Below are 23,140 nucleotides of genomic sequence, written 5' to 3'. Positions count from 1 at the left end.
ACTCTTCCCTTTTAAAAAAAGTTGCAAAGCCCCTGTTCTGAGGGTAACATAAACATGAAACCCCAGAAACCCACAGAAAAACACTGCAAAATCCTCTGGGAATGGAAAAGAAGAACCTTACCTTAAAGCACCATTTTTAATACAAACTTCCCTGCTGATGCCATTACCACTCTTAGACTGGAGTCTACACCCTGCTATTACCTTATTCAACATTTCCCCGACCTCTTCACAAAGTACCAATAAGATTAACATTACCTAATAAACATCAGATGACTCAAAAAATCTTTACTTTGTCCACATAAATACAGTCTTCTTAAATCTCTCTTCTCGAGTCATTTTTCTTCTTAAAGTCCATGAGCAAATTCTTCTGCTTCCTGCTTTCTCTTGAAAAACTGCCAGTTGCCTTCTGACACCTCCAAACGCAAGGTCACCGTATAAATCATGGAGTACCTGAGATTCTTCGCCCAGAGGTGTCACTTGACCTCAAATTCTTTTCTGTACAATGCTGTATTGAAATCTTGTAAAAATATGACCTCCTGACCATTCAACTTCAGTGGGGCATTATTCATTTTAGAGTATTCAAATACTGCTCTTAATCCCTGAAGCTCAACAGCCTCACAAGGACAGGTCGTGGACACATATTTTCATTTCTTCCAAGTCCAAAGGTTCGATGGGCTCTCTCAATTCATTCTTGTCCACCAAATGACTCGGCACAAAGTACCTTGGATTCTTTGAATCCAGGATTCAAAGAATTTAACCGCATCTCTTCCTTCAACAACTTCTTCTGAACCAATTATGCATACGTTATTTTGTATGCTAAAGTTCTCCTTATGATCAATCTTATCAAGGAGCATTCGTTTATTAATTACCCACTATTTTGCTTGGTCACTCAGTTCTTCCAATTTCTTATCATCTCTCTCAGTATTATTCACACGTTCCATTAAATCAGTAACTGACTCACCCATGTCTTTGGATGAATCTGTTAATTCTTTTATCACTCCTTCAACTTTTGCAAACTGCATTCCTAAGGCTTCCATCCCTGCTAGGATTGCCTGTAATTCTCGTGCAGAGGTTCCTGAAGTTGAACAAGTTAAGGCAGCTCCCTCTGAACGATCAGTCGATGTCACAGGCGAATTTGGAGCTTCTTCTGACTTCTATTTTGATTTATTTTCCCCCAGACATCTTTGTCAATGAACACTATCAGTAATCTTTTGTACCAGAAAAAACTTTTAAAAAAATAACTTTTGAGTCATCTTTTGAATTCATGGAGAGCTCAGCCAAAACACTACTTCTCACTCTCGTCGCATGCCCACATCCACCCCCCCCCCAACACCCAACATCAACGATTTTTAAGATTAAAATAGAACCATGTCTGTTAATTGCTTTGTTTGCTTTTTCATGTGAACCAGATATACCTCTGTCTGAAACTCAGAAGAAAGTTTTAGCCTTTACCACGCTAATAGCCAGACACTAAGTCTAACGCAGCAAATGCAAGGAGTACACTGGTGGAAATACATACCAGACCAAAAAAGGACATTAAACCACCTCAGAGACTGATTAAAAGCTGCTGAGTGGAAAGAGACTGGCCACAGAATGTAGACAATTTTGATATGCAGACTTAGTATTGTTTGTGGGTTTTTTTAAAAGTTGAAAAATGTGTAATTATGTGTGTAAGTAAGAACTACATTTCCCAGCATGCAATGTGCACAGTTGGGCAGAAACAGGAAGTGGCATGTGAAGTTGGTTGAAGCAGCTCAAGAAAAATAAAGTTGGTTACGTGTTAAACCCTCGTAAAGTTGTTCTTGAAAGTGTAAGCTTAACAGAGGGAACAAAAATAGGAGATGGTAAAGCAATACTGGAGTTTAGGAGCTCAAAAGGGGAGCAAATCAATTTGAGAACAGCTCGTAGCAAGAATTCAAGGAGCCTAGATATTCCAAATTGCAGAGGACGAAGCAAACAATTGTGAAATCAACGATGTTTGTGCTGACGTGTAGAACCAGGAATCACAGCTTCATAATATAGCTTAGAAAGTTGTGGAACCAATCTTTTTCCTCGTTTGGCAAATTTTTAGGATCCAATAAACAGGCTATAGAGACAACCTCTAGGTATATTCAAGACACCCAAAAGATTTTTATGAAACAATGTGGGGAAATTGCTTTAAAGTAAAATATCACACATGATTTTATTAGACATCGCAGCTTCAAGGTCATAAATGCTCCTGCTTCTATTTCTATGTTCTTATTTTTAAGATGCAATGATGAACCACAAATGTGCACTCAATTGCATTTGTAGAGGAGTTCATCCTGTCCCCCTAAATCGGTTTCCCAATTGTCTACCAGCCACCGTCTCACACCTCCCTCTTACTGATCATCTCCCCTCCACACTTTCAGTCCTGATGCCAGATCTCGACCATCCTTTTGTCTCCACAAATGCTGCCTGACCTGTTGAGCTGTTCTGGTTTACTTTTTTTGCTCTCAATTCTAGTATCTGCAGTTGCTTGCATCACTGGAAAACTTTTCTCCCTACCCTGAAAATAAAAATGCCTTGGAACTTTCACATCCAAGACTAATTTCCCCTTGGTTTAATGCCAATCCAAAATGCTTTATCAGATTTCAATTGTTACAACACAAGGAAAATTGCATTCATTATGTCTAAGTTAAAATGATGTGAATTATACAAGATGCAACATCTATCCTCTGTGGTATCCATAAAACATAAGAGCAGAAATAGGCCATTCAGCCCATGGAGTCTGCCCCACTAATCAATCATGAGGTGACCAAATGATTGATTGCCATGAGCATAACCTGTGATGCCCTGGCTCATCAAGAACCTTAAATAGACCAATGACCTGGCCTCCACAACTGCATGTGGTGACAAATTCCACAGATTTACCATCTTCTGGCTACAGAAATTCCTCCACATCTCTGTTTAAAGCAGATGCCCTTCAATAATGAAGTTGTTCCCTCTTGTACTAGACTCTCCCACCAGGGGGAACAACCTTTCTACATCGACTATGTCCATGCCTTTCAACATTCAAAATGTTTTAATGACATCACCCACCTCCCCATTCTCCTAAATTCCACTGAGTACATGCCAAGAACTGTCAAACGCTCCTCACATGTTAACCATTTAATTCCCAGAATGATCCATGTGATCCTCCTCTGAACCCTCTCCAACATCAGCACATTCTTTCTTAATCAAGGTGCCCAAAATTGTGGACAATATTCCAAGTGAATATATGCATTTAGATAACATTTTGATTTATTATATACTTTTAGTTTCTGTTTATATATTTTTAGCTCTCCTTAAGAGTTGGCTGATGGAGTCGGAAGGGGGTGGGGATTTAAAATTTTTTTTTTAGTTGCCTTGTTTTTTTTTATTATTTTTTTAAATATATACTCATAAAATTTGCTTTATGAATGTACTTTGTATTACTATTAATGATTCTTCAAATAAATAAAGTTTTTTTTTAAAAAGACATCAGCTTTGCAGATGACCCGACAGTAGTTGGCCTCATCAGCAACATTGATGAGTTGCACCACAGAAAAGATGTGGAAAATTTCATGGTAGGTGAGAGAGGACCAGGGATGGCAAACCTCCACTACACATTAATAGCTTGGTAGTGGAGCAAGTACAGAGCACTTAAGTTTCTTGGAAGTGACCTATTGTGGATACAAAACATCTCACTTGTCAAGAAGGCACAAGAGCAAATGCATTTCCTGAGAAGATTGAGGCGAGCAAGGTTACCAACCACCATCATGTCAACCTTCTTTCGGATCTGCGTCACAGAATGGTACAGTTGCTACAGAGCAACAGATCAGAAGTCAATCCACAGAATCAGAAGAGTGGCAGAGAGGATCATTGTCCCCCCTTCCCCCCCCCCCCCCCCCCACCCATCACACAGCATCTTCCAGCTACTCCCATCAGGAAGGAGATACAGGATTATCGCAGGCTGAGAAACAGCTCCCTCCCATGAGCAATGGGACTGCTGAAATGCTCATAAAAACCCTCCAAGTCTCTACTACTTATTCAACAATAATATTTTGTTTAGTTATTTTTATATATGCACTTTGTATAGGTATCATTTGTATGTGTGCTTGCAGTGTGTTGCACCAAAGACCAGAGAATACTATTTCATTGGGTTGTACTTGCACAATCAGAAGATGAATGTGAACTTGAACTCACACAAGCAAAAACATCCCCACATCTACCTTAAAAAGCTCCCTTAGTTTCTTCTATATTTCAATGAGATCTCTCATTCGACTAAATGCCAAAATCTATGGGGTCCTTAGAAGGCTTTTGAGAAGGTTAGAGCTCAAGGTGTCTTGGGCAAATTAATCCAAAACTGTATGACAGTGGAGGACAGATTACAGGTATACCCCCTTTACAAAATTGGAAACCTTTAGTAAGGTGAAATGACTTAAAGTGAAGACCCATTCACTACTATTGGAGGCTATTTTTGTCAAAGTGAAAACCCATTCAATATTCTTTCGTAAACAGGTTTCTTCATAAAAGTGAATTTTCATAAAACGAGTATTCATAAAACGGGGTATACCTTTATGCGATTAGATGTCTGTGACTACTAGGGAATCAGTGCTAAAACCCTTAATGCTTGATATTGCTTAGTTAATGGTTAACTATTTGGAGGTAAAGGTCTGAGGGATGTAGGATTATTAAGTACGTAAATAACACATTAATAATTCTGATCACCTCTCTTTACGATACTAAGATAGGTGGAATAGTGGATAATGAAGAAGGTTTTCAAGGATTGCAGAGGGATTTGGGCTGCTTAGAAAAGTGGGCTGAAAAATGGCAGATGGAATTTAATGCTGATAAGTGTGAGGTGCTTCATTTTGGTAAGAAGAATCAGAATAGGACATATGTGGTAAATGGGAGAGCATTGAGGAATACAGAAGAGCAGAAAGATTTAGGAGTAACGGTACATCGTTCCCTGAAGGTAGAAACTCACGTGAATAGGGTGATGAAGAAGGCTTTTAGTATGCTGGCCTTTATCAATCATTGCATGGAATATAGGAGTTGGGAGGTGATGTTGAGATTGTATAAGACGTTGGTGCGGCCTAATTTGGAGTTCTGTGTGCAGTTCTGGTCGCCTAATTATAGGAAGGATATAAACAGAGTGGAGAGAGTGCAGAGAAGGTTTACCAGAATGTTGCCTGGGTTTAAGCATCTGGAGTATGGGGAGAGATTGGACAGATTGGGTCTTTATTCTTTGGAGCGTAGAAGGTTGAGAGGGGATTTGATAGAAGTATTTAAGATTATGAAAGGGATAGACAGAATGGATGTGGATAGACTATTTCCGTTAAGAGGAGGAAAGATTAAAACAAGAGGACATGAGTTAAGAATTAAGGGGCAGAGGTTTAGAGGTAACATGCGGGGGAACTTCTTTACTCAGAGAGTGGTAGCTGTGTGGAATGATCTTCCGGGAGAAATAGTGGCGGCGGAGTCAATTGTATTATTTAAGAAAAGGTTGGACAGGTATATGGATGAGAAGAAGATGGAGGGTTATGGGCATTGTGCAGGGAGGTGGGACTAGAAAGGGGTGTTTGGTTCGGTGTGGACTAGAAGGGCCTAATGGCCTGTTTCCGTGCTGTAATTGTTATGTTATGTTAGATAGGATGTTACTGTGCTGCAGATGGTACAGAGGAGATTTACCAGGTTATTATCTGGGATAGAGCAATTAAATTATGAGTAGTAACTGGATAATCTGATCTTGTTTTCCTCGAAGAAACACCTGATAGAGGTATCAAAATCAGGGGCATAGCTAGGGTAGGAATCTAAAACTAGAGACCATAAGGAAGCAGAAGGAGTTACAGACATAATCTGAGGAAGACCCTATGAAATCCAGAACACATTGGTTGAGAGAGTAGAGGGGGCAGGTACTCTCACAGCACTGTAGTACCTAGACAGGCACTTGAAGCGCCAATGCATAGAAGGCAAGAGATCAAGTGCCAGTAAATGACACTGGATAATCCATGGCCCATAGTGCTTGTTTCTGTACAGCACGACCTTGTGAACATACTTTTAACCTCACTTCTGTTCTCAAAAGGCAGGATGAGAGCACCATTACCATTCAGACTATTCCGGTTCAAGATGGTGGTCCCTCTCAAAATAACTAGGAATAGGTAGTCAATTATACTTTTGCAAGCAGTGACAGTTCCCACAAATAACCTTCCTTTCAATTGGCAAATCATTAATTTTGCACAAAGGTGACTTTCCTCAATTGGCATGTTTCTGATTATCAAGTTCCAACAAGCTAGTGACATCTGCCACCTGACAGAGTACATACTAGTATTAAACCCTCGGAGTGTTTCTGCCCTGACGTCCTTGTCAACAGTGAATTCAAGACCTTGTGATTGGGCCAGCGGTTAGCACAATGCTGTTACAGAGCCAGAGACCAGAGTTTGAATCTGGCGCTGTCTGCAAGGAGTTTATACGTTCTCCCCATGTCTGCATGGGTTTCCTTCGGGTGGTCCAAAAACATACTAGGGATGTATGTTAATTTGGGTTTAATGGGGCGGGGTGGCACAGGCTAGTAAAGCTGAAAGGGCTTTATTTCTAAAATTTTCAAAATTGTAAATTTAAAAATTTTGAAAATCCTCCCTAATAATCCTTCAACTGATTACCTTATTGGGCTTTCAATTTATGATCTAGTTCCCTCAGTATACATGTCAATACGTCAATTAAATCTCATATCAGCCTCCTCTATTCTAAAGCAAATCAAGCACTTTGCTCACTTAACATTCCCTAGTTCTTTCAACATCCTGACAATCTGTTGTATGCTCTCATATAACCATGCCCTTGCAATATGCACAGTACTCTCCCTGCAACCTACTTAATTTTTTTATGCAGTTTTCTTTTTGTTACAGTCAACAAAATATCCCATTTACCTTCTTAACAACTGGGATGAACATTCTGGGATCTGTTGACATGCAATTCTCTATCTCAGTGTCTGACCAATTTGTTTGCCTTGCACACTTGAGTGAAATTAACCCATTTTGCCCTATTCCAGCTCACCAGTGATATCCTCACAGATTTCAGTTTCTTCCTCATTAACTTTTGGGTCAATAGCAATTCACAATAGAGCAGTTTACAGATGATGCAAAATTTGGCCTTGTATAACTGAAATAAGAAAAATAGCTGATTGTGCCAAATCCTTCTCAACCTGAATGTTGATATCTTGCCAATTATACTGACGTTTCTTCCGGCAACAGAGCAAATTTTGGCCCCAACTGAGATTCCAGGCAACTTTGCTTATCTGTCCCATCTACCACATAGATCCTTGTTAAAAGATTTGTTTAACATGCATCAAACTCCTCACAAGATACAAGTAGCTCAATCGGCCTGTCAGACATGATCCGATCCTTATCACTCAGCCCCATTTCCCAGTCTACTTCCCATACCCTTGATGCTCTGACTAATCAAATACAGTACAAATCCGATTATGCAAAATAGTCGGGAGCAGGCCCATTTCGGATAAACAATTTTTTTTGGAGAAGCAGTCATTTTTAAAAAACAGCCCAGTAGCAACAGCAAATCTTGTAACAGTGTTTATAGAATAAGGGAAGTTTTAAATCTCCAAAAAATGCTGGCCACCACCAATCACCAACACTTTCCTACCAAGGTCCTATTCGTGCCGGGAGCCCAAGGGCCAGCGTAGAGGCCTGAAGTTTACTGTGCTGCTGCCGGCACCGGGAGCCCTATCTCCCTGGTCAGTTCGGCTCTGAAAAAAATTCAGATAACTGAGGATTTCAGATATCCTCGTTTATCTTAAATTAAAAAAAAATTTCAGATAACAGAGGATTTCGGAGACTCCGATTTTGGATAATTGGGAGTTAATTAAACACGCCCATGATCTCACTTCCACTGCCGCCTGCGGCAACAAGTTTCACAGACTCACAACCCTCTGGCTAAAAAAATTTCTCTGCATTTCTGTTTTAAATTAAATTTCTCTGCATTTCTATTTTATCCAGAAATTGTGGCCCCTTGTCCTGCACTCCCCTACCATGGGAAGCAACATTGTCACTTCTACCCTGTTCAGGCCTTTCAGCATTCAAAATGTCTTTACAGGTTCTCCCCCACCCCCCCCCCCATCCCTCTGTACAGTCCAAGAGCTGGCAAACATTCCTCATATCCCATACCTTGATGAAGGGCTCAAGCCTAAAATATCAGTTATGTATTTTTACCTTTGCTAAATAAAGGACACTCCAGCTGAGTTTCTCCAGCTTTGTGTGATTTTACTTCAGCATGGTGTCTGCAAATGTTCATGTTTTACTTCCATTTCATTCCTCCTATCGTTCTAGTAAATCTTCTGATCCCTCTCTAATGCCAGCACATCCTTTCTCAAATAAGGTGCCCAATACTATACACAGTCCTCCGAGAGGTGTCATCACCCTAGAGTCTCAACATTACATACTTGCTCTTCTACGCTATTCTTCTAGAAATGAATGGTAACATTGCATCTGCTTCTTCACTGCTGACACAACCTGGAGTTTAACCTAAACCATGGTCTTTCTTCAAATTAATTTTTTATCTCAACTTTTCCACAATTATGCTAAATCAAAATAAATTACAATCTCTTCCTGCCTGATTACAATTCCTAAAAAAACAAAATCAAAACAGATGTTTCTTTGATCAACTTGGACATACAGCCAAGGCAATATTGGCAAAAACTAGTTTGCTGCCTTGTTCTTGGACTTCTCAGACATTTTCTTCATGTTTTTGCTCTTTCCATTTGGTTAACAAAAACTTTGCAGCTGTGCCTTTTCCTCTCTCTTGATGATCCTTTTAGCATATTGTGCAAGATGCACAAGGAACAATGTAAGATAGGCTTTCGAGATCAGTATTTAAAAAAATGCAGATACTAGGGAAAGTTATAAAAACAGAAAATGCTGGAAATACTCATCTGGTCAAAAAGCATCGGTACTAAGAGAGACAGTTAAAGATTCAGGTCAAAGACCCTTCATCTGTACTGGGAACGTTTGTCAACATTTTAGGAAAGGCGGGAGACAAAAGGAGTATCGGTGAAGTTATGTTACCTTACAAATAAAGGACAGTTTTTATTCTAGATCCAACATTGTGCAATAAGAGATAAATGATATTCTGGCAGTTAAGCAGCTATTAGAAAACAATGATTTAAAGATAGTAAGTGATTTACTTCAAAAATTCTGTTCAATTTTGGTCACCTCATTATAGAAAGGATGCAGAAGGGATTTATCAAGATAATGCCTGGGTTGGAGACCTGTCAAATGAGGCAAGGTTAACAGAGCTGGGGCTTTTTCCTTTGGAGTGAAAAAGAACGAGGGCGCGTGAGGCATCGATAGGGTGGGCAGCCAGCACCTTTTTTCCCCAGAACAAGAATAGCAAACAACAGAGGACATCTGTACTAGGAGAAGGGAGGAAAATTAAGGGGAGACATCAGGGGTGCTTTGCTTTTTTTAAAAAAAGTGGTGGGCACCTGGAATGCTTTGCCAGGGGAAGTGGTAGAGGCTGGTACTAATGCAAATTCAGGAAGATTTAGTTTGTTGAGTAAGTTTCTATTGGTTGGCACAACATTGTACTGGGCTGTAATGTCCTAAACACAAAATGGGGTCTCAAATCTGAATCCTGCAAACTATAGAGGTAGCAGGCATGAACTGGCTACAAGTAAAATACAAAAGTCTGTAGACTAGTTGAAGTAAAAACACAATGCTGGAGAAACTCAGCAGGTCAAACACTGTACTTTATGTACCAAAGATAAAGATACAGAACCAATGTTTCGGGCTTGCATCCTTTATCAAGGTATGGAAAAATGTCGGGAGGAGCCTGATCAAAATGGTGGGGGTGGGGTAGGAGGAAGAGAAAGGTCCCAAAGGCAGGAGGTAATAGGTGAATAAGGGAAGGAGGGCATAGCAGCAAACAGGGGGAGGAGGGATAGCTCTGTAAATGGAGAGGGAATTGGAAGAACAACGCTTGATTTTCCGTCTGGGCACTTTCTAACTAGATGTCATTAACGACGACTTCTCCAGTTTCCGCTAGACCACTCCTCGATCTCCCTCTCTTCCCATTCCCTTCTTTCCTCTAGCTCTCCACCCACTTCCTTCTTTATTCCCAGAGCTATCCACCCTCCCCTTGCTTATTGCTGTGCCCTCCCTCCCCTATTACCTTCTGCCTTTGGGACTGTGCTCCCCTCCCCCACCCTCCCCATAATTTTGTTCAGGGCACCTGCCTACATTTTTCCATACCTTGATGAAGGGCTCAAGTCCAAAATGTAGGTTATGTACCTTTATCTTTGCTAACCCTAACCCCCACATCCATCAGGCAAACAAAACTCAAAACGGTCAACCAGTTTACCTATCTCGGCTGCACCATTTCATCGGATGCAAGGATCGACAACGAGATAGACAACAGACTCGCCAAGGCAAATAGCGCCTTTGGAAGACTACACAAAAGAGTCTGGAAAAACAACCAACTGAAAAACCTCACAAAGATTAGCGTATACAGAGCCATTGTCATATCCACACTCCTGTTCGGCTCCGAATCATGGGTCCTCTACCGGCATCACCTACGGCTCCTAGAACGCTTCCACCAGCGTTGTCTCCGCTCCATCCTCAACATTCATTGGAGCGACTTCATCACCAACATCGAAGTACTCGAGATGGCAGAGGCCGACAGCATTGAATCCATGCTGCTGAAGATCCAACTGCATTGGGTAGGTCACGTTTCCAGAATGGAGGACCATCGCCTTCCCAAGATCGTGTTATATGGCGAGCTCTCCACTGGCCACCGTGACAGAGGTGCACCAAAAAAGAGGTACAAGGACTGCCTAAAGAAATCGCTTGGTGCCTGCCATATTGACCACCACCAGTGGGCTGATATCGCCTCAAACCGTGCATCTTGGCGCCTCACAGTTCGGCGGGCAGCAACCTCCTTGGAAGAAGACCGCAGAACCCACCTCACTAACAAAAGACAAAGGAGGAAAAACCCAACACCCAACCCCAACCAACCAATTTTCCCCTGCAACCGCTGCAACCATGTCTGCCTGTCCCGCATCGGACTTGTCAGCCACAAACGAGCCTGCAGCTGACGTGGACATTTACCCCTCCATAAATCTTCGTCTGCGAAGCCAAGCCAAAGAAGAAAAGAAGATAAAGTACACTCTTTGACCTGTTGTGTTTCTCCACCATTATGTTTTTACATGAACTGGCTACATTTTTCTGGAAAGATACACAAAAAAAATTGAACATTCAATTGCTAACTTTTAAAATTATTAATTCAGTTGCCAAGCCATGCATATCTCTATAAGACCAAAAAAAAAATGAAATGAAAAAATGGGAGGCTATTAATTGAAGTTAAAAACAACTTTACTTCAAATTGCCAATTGAAGGCTGAAGATTGGAAAGTTTACAAAACAGGAGTCGACCAACACCTTGAAGAAGGGAAAATGAAATACAATGCTAAGCTAGCAAGAAAATAAAACACAATCAAGGTTTCTACAGGTAGATAAAAGGAAAACAATTGGCTAAACTTAAGAGATTCCCTGCAAAGTCCCACAGGAGAAATATTCTGAACAAACGCGTGATTGAATTTTAGATCGAAATCTTTATTCAAATAGGAGGCAAAAGAGCGCTTATGAAAAAAAATATAATATTGGGCAGAATGAAAGTAGAAACAAAAAGAAATCATGTTTGACAAATGTGTGTGTTTTTTTTAGCTATCCTGCAGAAAATACATGAGCAAATCAATTGAACCACCTTCAGGTGGCCTCCAATAAGGTGCCATTCAAGAAATTTAGCAAAACTGAGGGGAAAATATCGCTGTGGATAAAAGGACACCAAATAGAGGGCCAATATTAGGTTGGGAGGGAAGGCGGGGCGGGGCGTTGCTGGGATTGCTGCTCGTACCTCAGCTGCTCATCGTGATCAATATTAGTTTTATTTCCCTTTTCTTCTCACCAACCAGGCCATATTATTACCAGTTGCTGGTATAGCAATCAGGCGCACACCTCCCGAATAGAATCCTTTGGCCATTTTCAGCTTTGTCTCTAGGCCAAGGTATACATTTTGGAACTGAATCTTTATTTGAAATTTTCCATCAGGCACAAAGAAAGTGACAGAAAATATTCTTACCTTTAAATTTGATATCAAGACCACTAAACTCCAGTTCTACACCTTGAAGAGCTTCTCCTAAAGTTTCATGGTAATGGTTAATTGTCTTCTTCTTCCCTGCACAGAAGGGTAGGGAGAAATACTTGTATGTCTCTTGTCGATTATGGTAGGGTCCAACCGTATTCATCCATAAGACGACTTCTTCTTTATCTGCGTACTAAAAAAAATCAGATTTAAGATTACCAGTGGCAAACAGACTCTTCCCCCAATTCTACAAATACCAAATTTCTGAGTAAACATGTAACTATGAATCTTTACAAAACAGAATTCCTAAATAACATCACATTTTAGCTAATCAGAGTTACTTTGAAAAACATCATCTTCGGCTTTTGCCAAAGTTAGTTATAATCTAAATCTACACAAGGATATGGAAATTATGTGTCTTATGAAGCAAGATTAGCACATCTGGGACTTTTCTCCTTGGAGAGGAGACTTGATAGAGAGCTACAAGATTCTGAGAGGCATAGATGACGTGGACACCCAGCACCTTTTTCACTGGGCAGGATCATCAAACACCTGGGGACAACACTGCAAAGTGAAGGGAGGAAAATTTAGGGGAGATATTAGGGGTGGCTTTTTTTTAAACAGTGTTGCGGATACCTGGAATGCCTTGTCAGGGATGGTGGTGGTGGCTGAAACATTAGTGGGATTTAAGAGACTCTTAGACAGGCACATGGATGAAAGAAAAACAGAGGGTTACAAGGTTTAGTTTTTTTTGGTAGAAATATATAGGTCAGCACAACATCAAGGGCTAAATGGCCTGTACTGTAATGTAATGTTCTATGAAACTAAAAAATCAATACGGCAGATGGCTTAAAAAAAACAATGGAATTCCTTCAAAAGACTCAATCATAAACTGAAGCATTATGTACATTTTCAGTTTTCTACAGTTCTGGTGATCGTACTGTCTCAGCTAATGTCCAAAAATAAATTCCATGTAAACCTAGGAAACTTAGGCCAAGTCGAGCACCAAACATGAAATAAGGCTAAAAACAACTGACTAGCAACAAGTACGGGCTTGACCCCTAACTTTTTCTGATGCTTGATTCCAAATTGAAAGAGGATCAGCAAAATTACATATCGTAGATAGATCAAAATCTAAGTATTTAAAAGGTTGCCCTGCAACTCGCTTCAAGTAAATCATTAAGGGAAACTTCTTGCAGGAAAGAAATAAACATTTTTTTAGTTTAACACAAAGCACAGCACTTTTCTAATTAGTTTTAAATGCTGTTTGAACAAGAAATCAGAAAATCATTCGTCAAAGAACACTTTCACAACATCCTTCAAACTACAAGTAAATCTGCTTCGCACAATTGGTCTATTCTTCTCTGCACATCATGCAGTATCTTCTCTCTCACACTTGGAGCCCCTCTTGCTCACTTAGCTTCAGGATCAGAACCAAAGCTCAGACTGATGATTCCCCATTAAATATTTCTTGATCATACTACTGACCTCATATCTTGCTTCCTTTTTTTAAAAAAAACCTTATTTATTTGAAGAATCATTAATAGTAATACAAAGTACATTCCATAAAGAAAATTTTATGAGTATATATTTTTAAAAATTAAAAATTTAAAAAAACCAAGACAACAAAAAAAAATTAAATCCCCACCCCATCAGCCAACTCTCTTAAGGAGAGCTAAAAATATATAAACAGAAACTAAAAGTATATAATAAATCAAAATATATCTAAATGCATAGATTCCAAATATGGTAACCACTTCATTAACAAAAAATAATTGTCATGTAAATTATATGTATTTTTTTTCATAACAATGCAAGCTTTCAATTCATTATGCCATCGATTATATTAATCCCTATATTATCTTTCCATGTACTTGCTACACATTTTCGAGCTACAGACAACGCTAAATATATAAATGCAATTTGAAATTTATCCAACCCTAATCCCCTTAAAGGAATCATATAACCCATTAAAAAAACAGATGGATCTAATGGTAACTTAAAATTATATAATTTTTCCAAAATTAACTTAATTTCATCCCATGCACACAAGACCAAACAGCATGTAAAAAAGTTCCAGTACATACACCACATCTAAAACAAAAATCCGAATTACTAAAACCATATTTTTTCAATTTCTCTGGTGTTAAATACAACTGATGTAGAAAATTATAATTAACCATTCCATACCGTACATTCATCAATTTAGTAACACTATCATGACACATATCTGACCAATAGTCTTCAGGAAAAACAAAGGCTAAACCATTTTCCCATTTAAGCTTAGTACGGGCTTGACCCCATTCTGACTTACCCATATTGTCTTGTAATATTTGATATATAACAGAAATATAACCCCTTTTTGGTAGAGAAGAAATCAAAGACTTGAATTCCGTCAATACATGTAAAATCATCTCTCTACCATACATATTTTTCACCAAAGATCGAAGTTGATAATAAACAATATCAAAATGCTCTTTCAATTGATTGAAAGAAAGAAACTGACCTACAAAACAATCCTGTAATGTTTTTATACCCATAAGATCCCAACTCTTTAAATGACTATTAAACATTGAAAAAGAAATAAGCTGATTATTATATAAGAGTTAAAATTGACAATTTAACCTTTGATCCTAAAATCTTATTTTTTTTAATCCATAATTTTAAGTAATGTTTTAATATCAGCATATTATATTCCCTCAACAAATTTACATTCCATCAAAATATAAATTGATACACCTCAACTTCCGAAATACAGGCCATCTCAACTTTAGCCCAACTTGGGGGCTGATCCAAATCTAATAAATTTCAACTGGGCTGCTTCATAATAATTTTGAAAATGAGGTAATTGAAGCCCACCTAACACATACTTCCAAGTAAGTTTATTTAATGCTACCCGAGGTAGTTTACCTTTCCATAAAAATTCTCTTGTAACTTTATTTAAATCCTGAAACTCTTTGAAAGAGAACACGGTATTGATTGAAATAAATATTGAATACGAGGAGAAATATTCATCTTAATACAATTAACTCGACCAATTAAAGTTAACGGAAGATCTTTCCACTTAATTAGATCTGCTTTAATCTTTTTAAATAATGGAACATAATTTAAATTATATAAAGATTGATACTCAGTATTTACAATTATTCCTAAATATATAATTTTAATCAGACCATTTCAATTTTATAATATTTTTATACTCTGAATAATCTTCTTCTCCGACTGGTAAAATTTCACTCTTATCACAGTTAACTTTATATCCAGATAATGTTCCATATTGTAATAAACATTCTCGCAAATGTGGCAATGATTGTTTTGGGTTTGTTAAATATATCAAAAAATCATCTTCAAACAAATTAACCTTATACTCTTCATCCATAACTCTTATCCCTCTTATCTGTTCATTCTGCCTTATTGTTTGAGCTAATGGTTCAATAGCCAATGCAAACAGGGCTGGTGACAATGGACAGCCTTATTGAGTTGAATTTGTCAATTTAAACGATGATGAAACTTGACCATTTCTCACCACCCTAGCAGTCGGGTTTGTACATAAAGCCTTAACTCAACCAATAAAAAAAAGGGCCAAATTTAAACTTCTCCAGTACTTTAAATAAAAAATTCCATTCGACCTTATCAAAGGCTTTTTCCACATCAAGCGCAACCTTGGTTGGGCTGCTATCGATATGCACTGACCAAACTAATCAAATGAAGAATATTATCTGAAGTATTTCTATTTTTAATAAAACCTGTTTAATCAACATGTATCAATTTAGGTAAATACTTAGCAAGTTGATTTGCTACCATTTTTGCTATTATTTTATAATCAACATTCAATAAAGAAATAGGTCTATACAAAGACACTTTCAACGGGTCTCTATCTTTTTTTTGGGATTACAGTAATTAAAGCACTAGAGCAAGATTCTGGTAACTCATACTGTTCAGTCACTTGTTGTAATACCTACCCAAACACCGAAGATAAATCTTCATAAAAAGTTTTATAAAATTCCACCGAAAACCCATTATCACCTGGTGACTTCCCATTGGGTATTTCCAACATAGCCGCCTTAATCTCTAATTCTGTAAACGGAGCTTCCAGATCTATAACATCTTCCTCTTCTAATGCTGATAACGTTAACTTAGATAAAAAAGAATCAATAGAACCATTATCCTGTTTCCCCTAAGAAGTATATTTTTTTTTAATATAATGAATAGAACTGGTCATTAATTTCCTGAGGTTTATAGGTAACTGTTGAAATCTTTTTTACAGCATTAATAATCCGTGAAACCTGTTCCTTCTTTAACTGCTATGCAAGTACTTTATGTGCCCTTTCACCCAACTCATAACACTGCTTAGATCGATTAATTAAACATTCAAATTGATAAGTCTGCAACGTATTATAATGCACTTTTAATTTAGTCAAAGGCACTTTTTTTTAATCTTCTGTCACATCCTTCTGAAACTCCTTCTCCAATTCATCAATTTGCTTTTCTAATTCAAAGCTTTCAACCATATACTGTTTCTTAACTTTAGTGGTATAACTAATAATCTGTCTTCTTAAATAAGCTTTTCTCTTTGGCTTGGCTTCGCGGAAGAAGATTTATGGAGGGGGTAAAAAGTCCACGTCAGCTGCAGGCTCGTTTGTGGCTGACCAGTCCGATGCGGGACAGGCAGACACGATTGCAGCGGTTGCAAGGGAAAATTGGTTGGTTGGGGTTGGGTGTTGGGTTTTTCCTCCTTTGCCTTTTGTCAGTGAGGTGGGCTCTGCGGTCTTCTTCAAAGGAGGCTGCTGCCCGCCAAACTGTGAGGCGCCAAGATGCACGGTTTGAGGCGTTATCAGCCCACTGGCGGTGGTCAATGTGGCAGGCACCAAGAGATTTCTTTAGGCAGTCCTTGTACCTTTTCTTTGGTGCACCTCTGTCACGGTGGCCAGTGGAGAGCTCGCCATATAATACGATCTTGGGAAGGCGATGGTCTTCCATTCTGGAGACGTGACCCATCCAGCGCAGCTGGATCTTCAGCAGCGTGGACTCGATGCTGTCGACCTCTGCCATCTCGAGTACCTCGACGTTAGGGGTGTGAGCGCTCCAATGGATGTTGAGGATGGAGCGGAGACAACGCTGGTGGAAGCGTTCTAGGAGCCGTAGGTGGTGCCGGTAGAGGACCCATGATTCGGAGCCGAACAGGAGTGTGGGTATGACAACGGCTCTGTATACGCTTATCTTTGTGAGGTTTTTCAGTTGGTTGTTTTTCCAGACTCTTTTGTGTAGTCTTCCAAAGGCGCTATTTGCCTTGGCGAGTCTGTTGTCTATCTCATTGTCGATCCTTGCATCTGATGAAATGGTGCAGCCGAGATAGGTAAACTGGTTGACCGTTTTGAGTTTTGTGTGCCCGATGGAGATGTGGGGGGGCTGGTAGTCATGGTGGGGAGCTGGCTGATGGAGGACCTCAGTTTTCTTCAGGCTGACTTCCAGGCCAAACATTTTGGCAGTTTCCGCAAAGCAGGACGTCAAGCGCTGAAGAGCTGGCTCTGAATGGGCAACCAATAAGCTTTTAACGCATCCCAAAACACAAAACAACTTTTTACTGAATTAGCATTTTCAGACAAAAAAAGTAATCTGTTCTTTAACAAAAATAACAAACTGTTTTTTCAAAAACATTGTATTAAATCTTCATCTATAAGATGAACGTACCACTTCTGAACTTACATAAGAAAAAAATAATAAAGAACGATCTGATATAACCCTGCTTTTATATTCTGCCTGTGATACCCTTCCTTGTAAATGTGCCGATACTAAAAAAATCTATTCTAGAAAATGAATCATATCAAGACGAATAAAAAGAAAAATCCTTCTCTGTAGGATTAACCCTTCTCCAAATATCCACCAAATTTAAATCCTTCATCAAGGCCCCAATTTGTATCACCATCTTTGATTTCTTTATACTTTTTGGGGATCTGTCCAACAAAGGATCCAATACACAATTAAAATCTCCCCCAACTAAAATATTTTCATTAGCTTGATTTAATAACAAAAAAGCATCCAAAATAAAACACTCATCATCCATATTAGGTGCATAAATATTAAGCAAAGTCCAAAATTCAGTAAAAATTTTACAATTCACCTTTAACACCCTTCCAGCATTCCCTTCCATAGTATGCAACTCAAAAGACAAATTCTTATGAATTAGAATTGCTACACCCCTGCCTTAGAATTGAATGAAGAAAAAAAAACACATGCTCAACCCAATCTCTCTTCAATTTCAAACATTCTTTTTCAGTCAAATGTGTTTCTTGTAAAAAGGCAATATCAATTTTCATTTTAATACAAGCCAAAATTCACTTTCGCTTAATCAGATTATTTAACCCCTGAACATTAAAAGTTGCAAATTTCAAATTAGACATCTTTACAAACTAACAATATAATCACTTACTATAAAATATCGCTCCCCTTCTAATAAATGAAAACCATTTTCCCTCCCCTAAATATTTTTTTAAAACATATATATAGAAAAAATTTTAATTATTCCCCCCCCCCAAAAAAAAACACTACCCACAGGTAGTAACACCCTAAAAAAACTGGGTGTGGTAAACCCCACCAGTGGCAGATGACTATCAAAGATTTCAGTGCCATCCACCTTCCCCAGCCAGAAATGCACATTAATACAATTCAATACTGTAAATATATTCAACCCAATGACTCCATTCCCAATTATTGTTCCGGGTCTTCAATGTCAATAAGACTTTGTGTTAAAATCTCTTTCTTTCCATTTTTCCCAGTCTTCCCATTTCCATTTGACCTCTTTTTGGGTGACGATGGTGAAACTCTTGCATGTCCTCATAAATCCGGTAATGAATTAGCAAAAACTAATGCATCATGGTCATTCTCAAAAAATTGAGATTTAAAGTTACCATAAAAGACCTTTAACACAGCAGGATATCGAAAAGCAAATTTATAAGCCCTCCACCACAGCACTACTTTAGCCAAATTAAATTCCCATCGTCGCCTAATAATTTCTTGACTCAAATCCGCATTTAAAAAAACTCTGTTAATTTGAATCATTATTGGAGATTGACTTTGTCTTGCCTTCTGTAGCGCCAACCGTAGTATCATTTCTCTGTCTTGAAAGTTCAGACACCAAACTAAGACCGCTCATGGTGGTTGTCCCGGTAACGGTTTCTTTTGTAACGGTCTACATGCTCTCTCCAATACTAAACCTCCCGAGAAAAACTCTTTATCCAATTGCTCAGGAATCCAACTCTTAAAAAATTTTATTGGATCAGACATGTCAGCAATGTCTTCTGGAAGACCCACAATTTTCACATTGTTTCTCCAACTTCGATTTTCCAATGAGTCAATTCTTTTCAGTAAGTCTTTCTTCTGGATTCCCCAATCCACAAACGAATCTTCCACTTTCTCTATTTTTTCCTTATTACGTGCAACTTGAATTTTACATTCAAAAAAAGCTGTTTCAATTTTTAAAAATTTTCTTGCATTGCATCCACCGATTTAATACATTTACTGACATCCCTTTTAAGTGTAGATGCATCTTCAGACATATTAGATATATCTTCAGAGATATTAGATATTTTAGTTGTCACATCCAAAAATCCTTGAGTCATTTGTTTAGATATATTGCCCATATGATAAGCAATCCCTTCCAAAACTGTACAGACTCCATTCCAGGTTCCAGTTTCACATCTTGAGGCCTACCTTCTCTAGACTCCACCTCCAATTGTTCCTGTGAACTGCTCATTAAAGGCAAGTCTTCTTCTTCTTCCAACGTTGTCGGGCATACCCGACACAGCCCACACACAGTCCAGTAGTTCACAGACCCTGGAGGCACCGCACATGCCCGGCAAGGCCAGGGACCACGCAGAGGCAGTTTCCAATGCCATTCTGCGCGTCCCCGGTCCACCCGATGGCAGCCTGGGCTCAAGGGCCCTTCTCTCAGCCGGGTCGCCCGTGCATCCGACATCGCGAACGCGCGAATGAACTCCAGCCAAGCTCGTCAACATGCCGGTGCCATCTTGTGGAGACAAGGTTGGCGTCGGTGTAATACTCAGCCTGGCAGGGCCTTGGAGGTCCCAAATGACAATTCCATGTCTTCAACTGGACAGGTAGGCCTCAATTCTTCAATTTTTAAAAGGTAACTTCTTATGTAATTGAGGTTTCGTTTTTTAACATTAGTTGCCATTGTGACCCACAAATGTTCCTAAAAATAAAAATACAACTTTTATTCACTTAGATAAAGTTTAAAGGCGGGTGCTTAAAAAGATGGCTGAGGTGGAGTAGGATTGCACGTCTGCCCTCTATGCCATCCTGCCACGCCGCCCCCCCCCTCATATCTTGCTTCCAAACTGAACTCCTATTCAGAAGTTATCAAATTCCATGTCAAGTGCATTGGTCCAGATGTTGGATCCAATATTAATCAATAGGCTGAATTAGATGGTGGGATAAAAATGCATTAAATAACAAATTGCCAAAATTACCCTGCGCCTGTTTCCTCAACCAAAATCAAACACACTGAGTGATGAACACAAGTAACTTTCTATTTACTCATCCAGGATGAGACACAAAGTGTACTGCAGATAGTATAACTGTCAGGACTGAAATCCATCCACAAACTGAACCCACAAATACCAGACATTTCCAATGTTCTCTCAAGATACACACAAGTTAAAACTCTCATAGCTAATGCAGTACTGTACAGATAATTCCGTCAAGAATGACCCATTTATTAGATGATGATCAAAACCTACACATCTCCAGAATCACAGAATTATCCAGCCTACCACCTCAAAACAGTCCATCTGCTCATGCTCCTCAGTCCCTATCACAGAACACAGCAAATTTTTTCCCTCGGGATACACATGCAGCTCCCTTTCTCAATCAAATTTGGCCCAGTCATTCCATGTCCACCACCATCAATATTCAAGCAGTTACCAAGCTGTATGTCTAAATTAAAAAATTCTATCCACATCCTTCAACCCAGAAGTCATTTCAATAAATTTGCAACTTCTCAAAAGCCTCTTTCCTGAGAAAATTTTCCAATTGAGAGCCACTGTAGTTAATGCTGCTTCTACTTCAGAATCAGAATTTATTGTCACAAAATTCATTGTTTTGCATCAGCATCACAGTGCAAACATTTATATAAATCACCATTCAAAATAAATAAAAAATAGTGCAAGAAAAAGTCAAAGTGAGGCAGTGTCTGTGGTTCATTCAGGAATCTGATGGCAGAGGGGAAGAAGCTGTCCTTGTGCCAGTGTGTTCATCTTCAGGCTCCTGTACCTTTTCTCCCCAATGGTAGCAGAGTGAAGAGAACATAGCCTGAGTGGTGGGGGTGAGGATGGGTCCTTGAGGGCAGAGGCTGCTTTCTTAAGGCATAGCCTCTTGTAGATGTCCTTGATGGAGTGAAATCTGGTGCCCATAAGGTCACCAGCCGAGTTAACAACTCTCTGGAGTTTTTTTTCCTCTGTTATACTCAAATATCACATTAAATATAATCTGCCTCACCATCCACATCTCCTTGAAGTCCCACCTATCTTCCTCACTGATTCCCCCTCCTCGCTCCCCCGTTTGTTCACTGCTCGCCCCCACCTCGCTCACCCCTCTCCTCGTTCACTGCTCGCCCCCCCACCTCCTCCCTCGCCCCCCACCTCCTCCCTCGCCCCCCCACCTCCTCCCTCGCCCCCCCACCTCCTCCCTCGCCCCCCCACCTCCTCCCTCGCCCCCCCACCTCCTCCCTCGCCCCCCCACCTCCTCCCTCGCCCCCCCACCTCCTCCCTCGCCCCCCCACCTCCTCCCTCGCCCCCCCACCTCCTCCCTCGCCCCCCCCACCTCCTCCCTCGCCCCCCCACCTCCTCCCTCGCCCCCCCACCTCCTCCCTCGCCCCCCCACCTCCTCCCTCGCCCCCCCACCTCCTCCCTCGCCCCCCCACCTCCTCCCTCGCCCCCCCACCTCCTCCCTCGCCCCCCCACCTCCTCCCTCGCCCCCCCACCTCCTCCCTCGCCCCCCCCACCTCCTCCCTCGCCCCCCCCACCTCCTCCCTCGCCCCCCCCACCTCCTCCCTCGCCCCCCCCACCTCCCCCCTCGCTCCCCCTCCAAGCTCTTGATTTCTAAATGGGAGAATGCAACTGAAGAAAATAAGAAATCCCTTTTTCACAGGCCAAATTTTGCAGGGGAACTGAGTAATGACATGCACTTCACCCCAATGCCTGGTGCCACAATTTAATGTGGGGGGATAAGAATGTAACCAACATGCAGAGAAAGACAAAAGGCTGTGGTGAAAGCAGAGATGCTGGAGGATCTCTGCAGCGTCCACGGGAGGGGAAGGGCCAAGGTTCGGCCCTGAGCCCTTCAATAAGCAGCCATGTCTCTGCTGTCACAGGGCGGTGGGAGGCAGATCCCCAGCCCCTGGGGTGAGGGGCCGGCCGGCCTTCAGCACCCAGGCCGCCACATCCACACCTGGCAGCCGCCTCAGGCCCGAGGCCTAGGCCGTGCCAAAACCCGGTGGGTGGAGGAGTTGGGGGGGGGTTCCACAGGCTCCATCCCCGGGCCGCCAAGGCCTGCGCCGGGCCCCCGCCTTACCGTGTGGTCGTGCTCGTCCGCCCGGCCGCGCAGCGCGCAAAGGCCGACGCAGGCCAGCAGCAGAGGCACGGTCCCGAGCGGCATTATCGGCGGCCGCTACGCTCTCGGCTCCGGCTCCGCGCGCCCCCGCCCCGCTCGGCATCAGCAGGCGCGCGCCAGCGCAGCGGCTCCGGCAGCGCCACGTCATCGGGTGGCTCCGCGGAGCCGCGCGGGGCGGGGCCGGCGGGTAAGCAGGAAGGAGGGAGGGGCGGAGCCAGCGGTGGGGGAGGGGCCAGTGGCGGGGGGCGGGGTTAACCCTTGTCCCCAGTTGTCGACATCCAGGCATGGACGTTGACGTCCTGCGGGTCTGCAGGGAGGTCAAGTGAGTGTGCAAGGGTCTGGCAGATGGAGTTGGCAATTGTGAGGTTATTCGCTTTGGAAAG

The 23,140-nt window shown here is 41.0% G+C and overlaps 1 protein-coding gene across 1 annotated transcript in view; it reads right to left on the bottom strand.

The window, feature by feature from the left end:
• Nucleotides 1-22,909, bottom strand: part of tm9sf3 (transmembrane 9 superfamily member 3) — an 88,830-nt gene extending 65,921 nt beyond the window's left edge. The window contains exons 1-2 of the mRNA XM_069885840.1: nt 22,719-22,909; nt 12,126-12,321 (exon numbers count right to left, since the gene is read on the bottom strand). Coding sequence (XP_069741941.1) covers nt 12,126-12,321; nt 22,719-22,802 — 280 coding nt within the window. The 5' untranslated portion in view covers nt 22,803-22,909. The remainder of the gene's footprint in view (nt 1-12,125; nt 12,322-22,718) is intronic.
• Between the last annotated feature and the right edge of the window lie 231 nt (nt 22,910-23,140).

Source organism: Narcine bancroftii, chromosome 6 (assembly GCF_036971445.1).
Source record: "Narcine bancroftii isolate sNarBan1 chromosome 6, sNarBan1.hap1, whole genome shotgun sequence".
NCBI lineage: Eukaryota > Metazoa > Chordata > Chondrichthyes > Torpediniformes > Narcinidae > Narcine > Narcine bancroftii.
The sequence above is the reverse complement of the archived record's forward strand: the minus strand, read 5'-3'. Positions and strand labels throughout refer to the sequence as shown.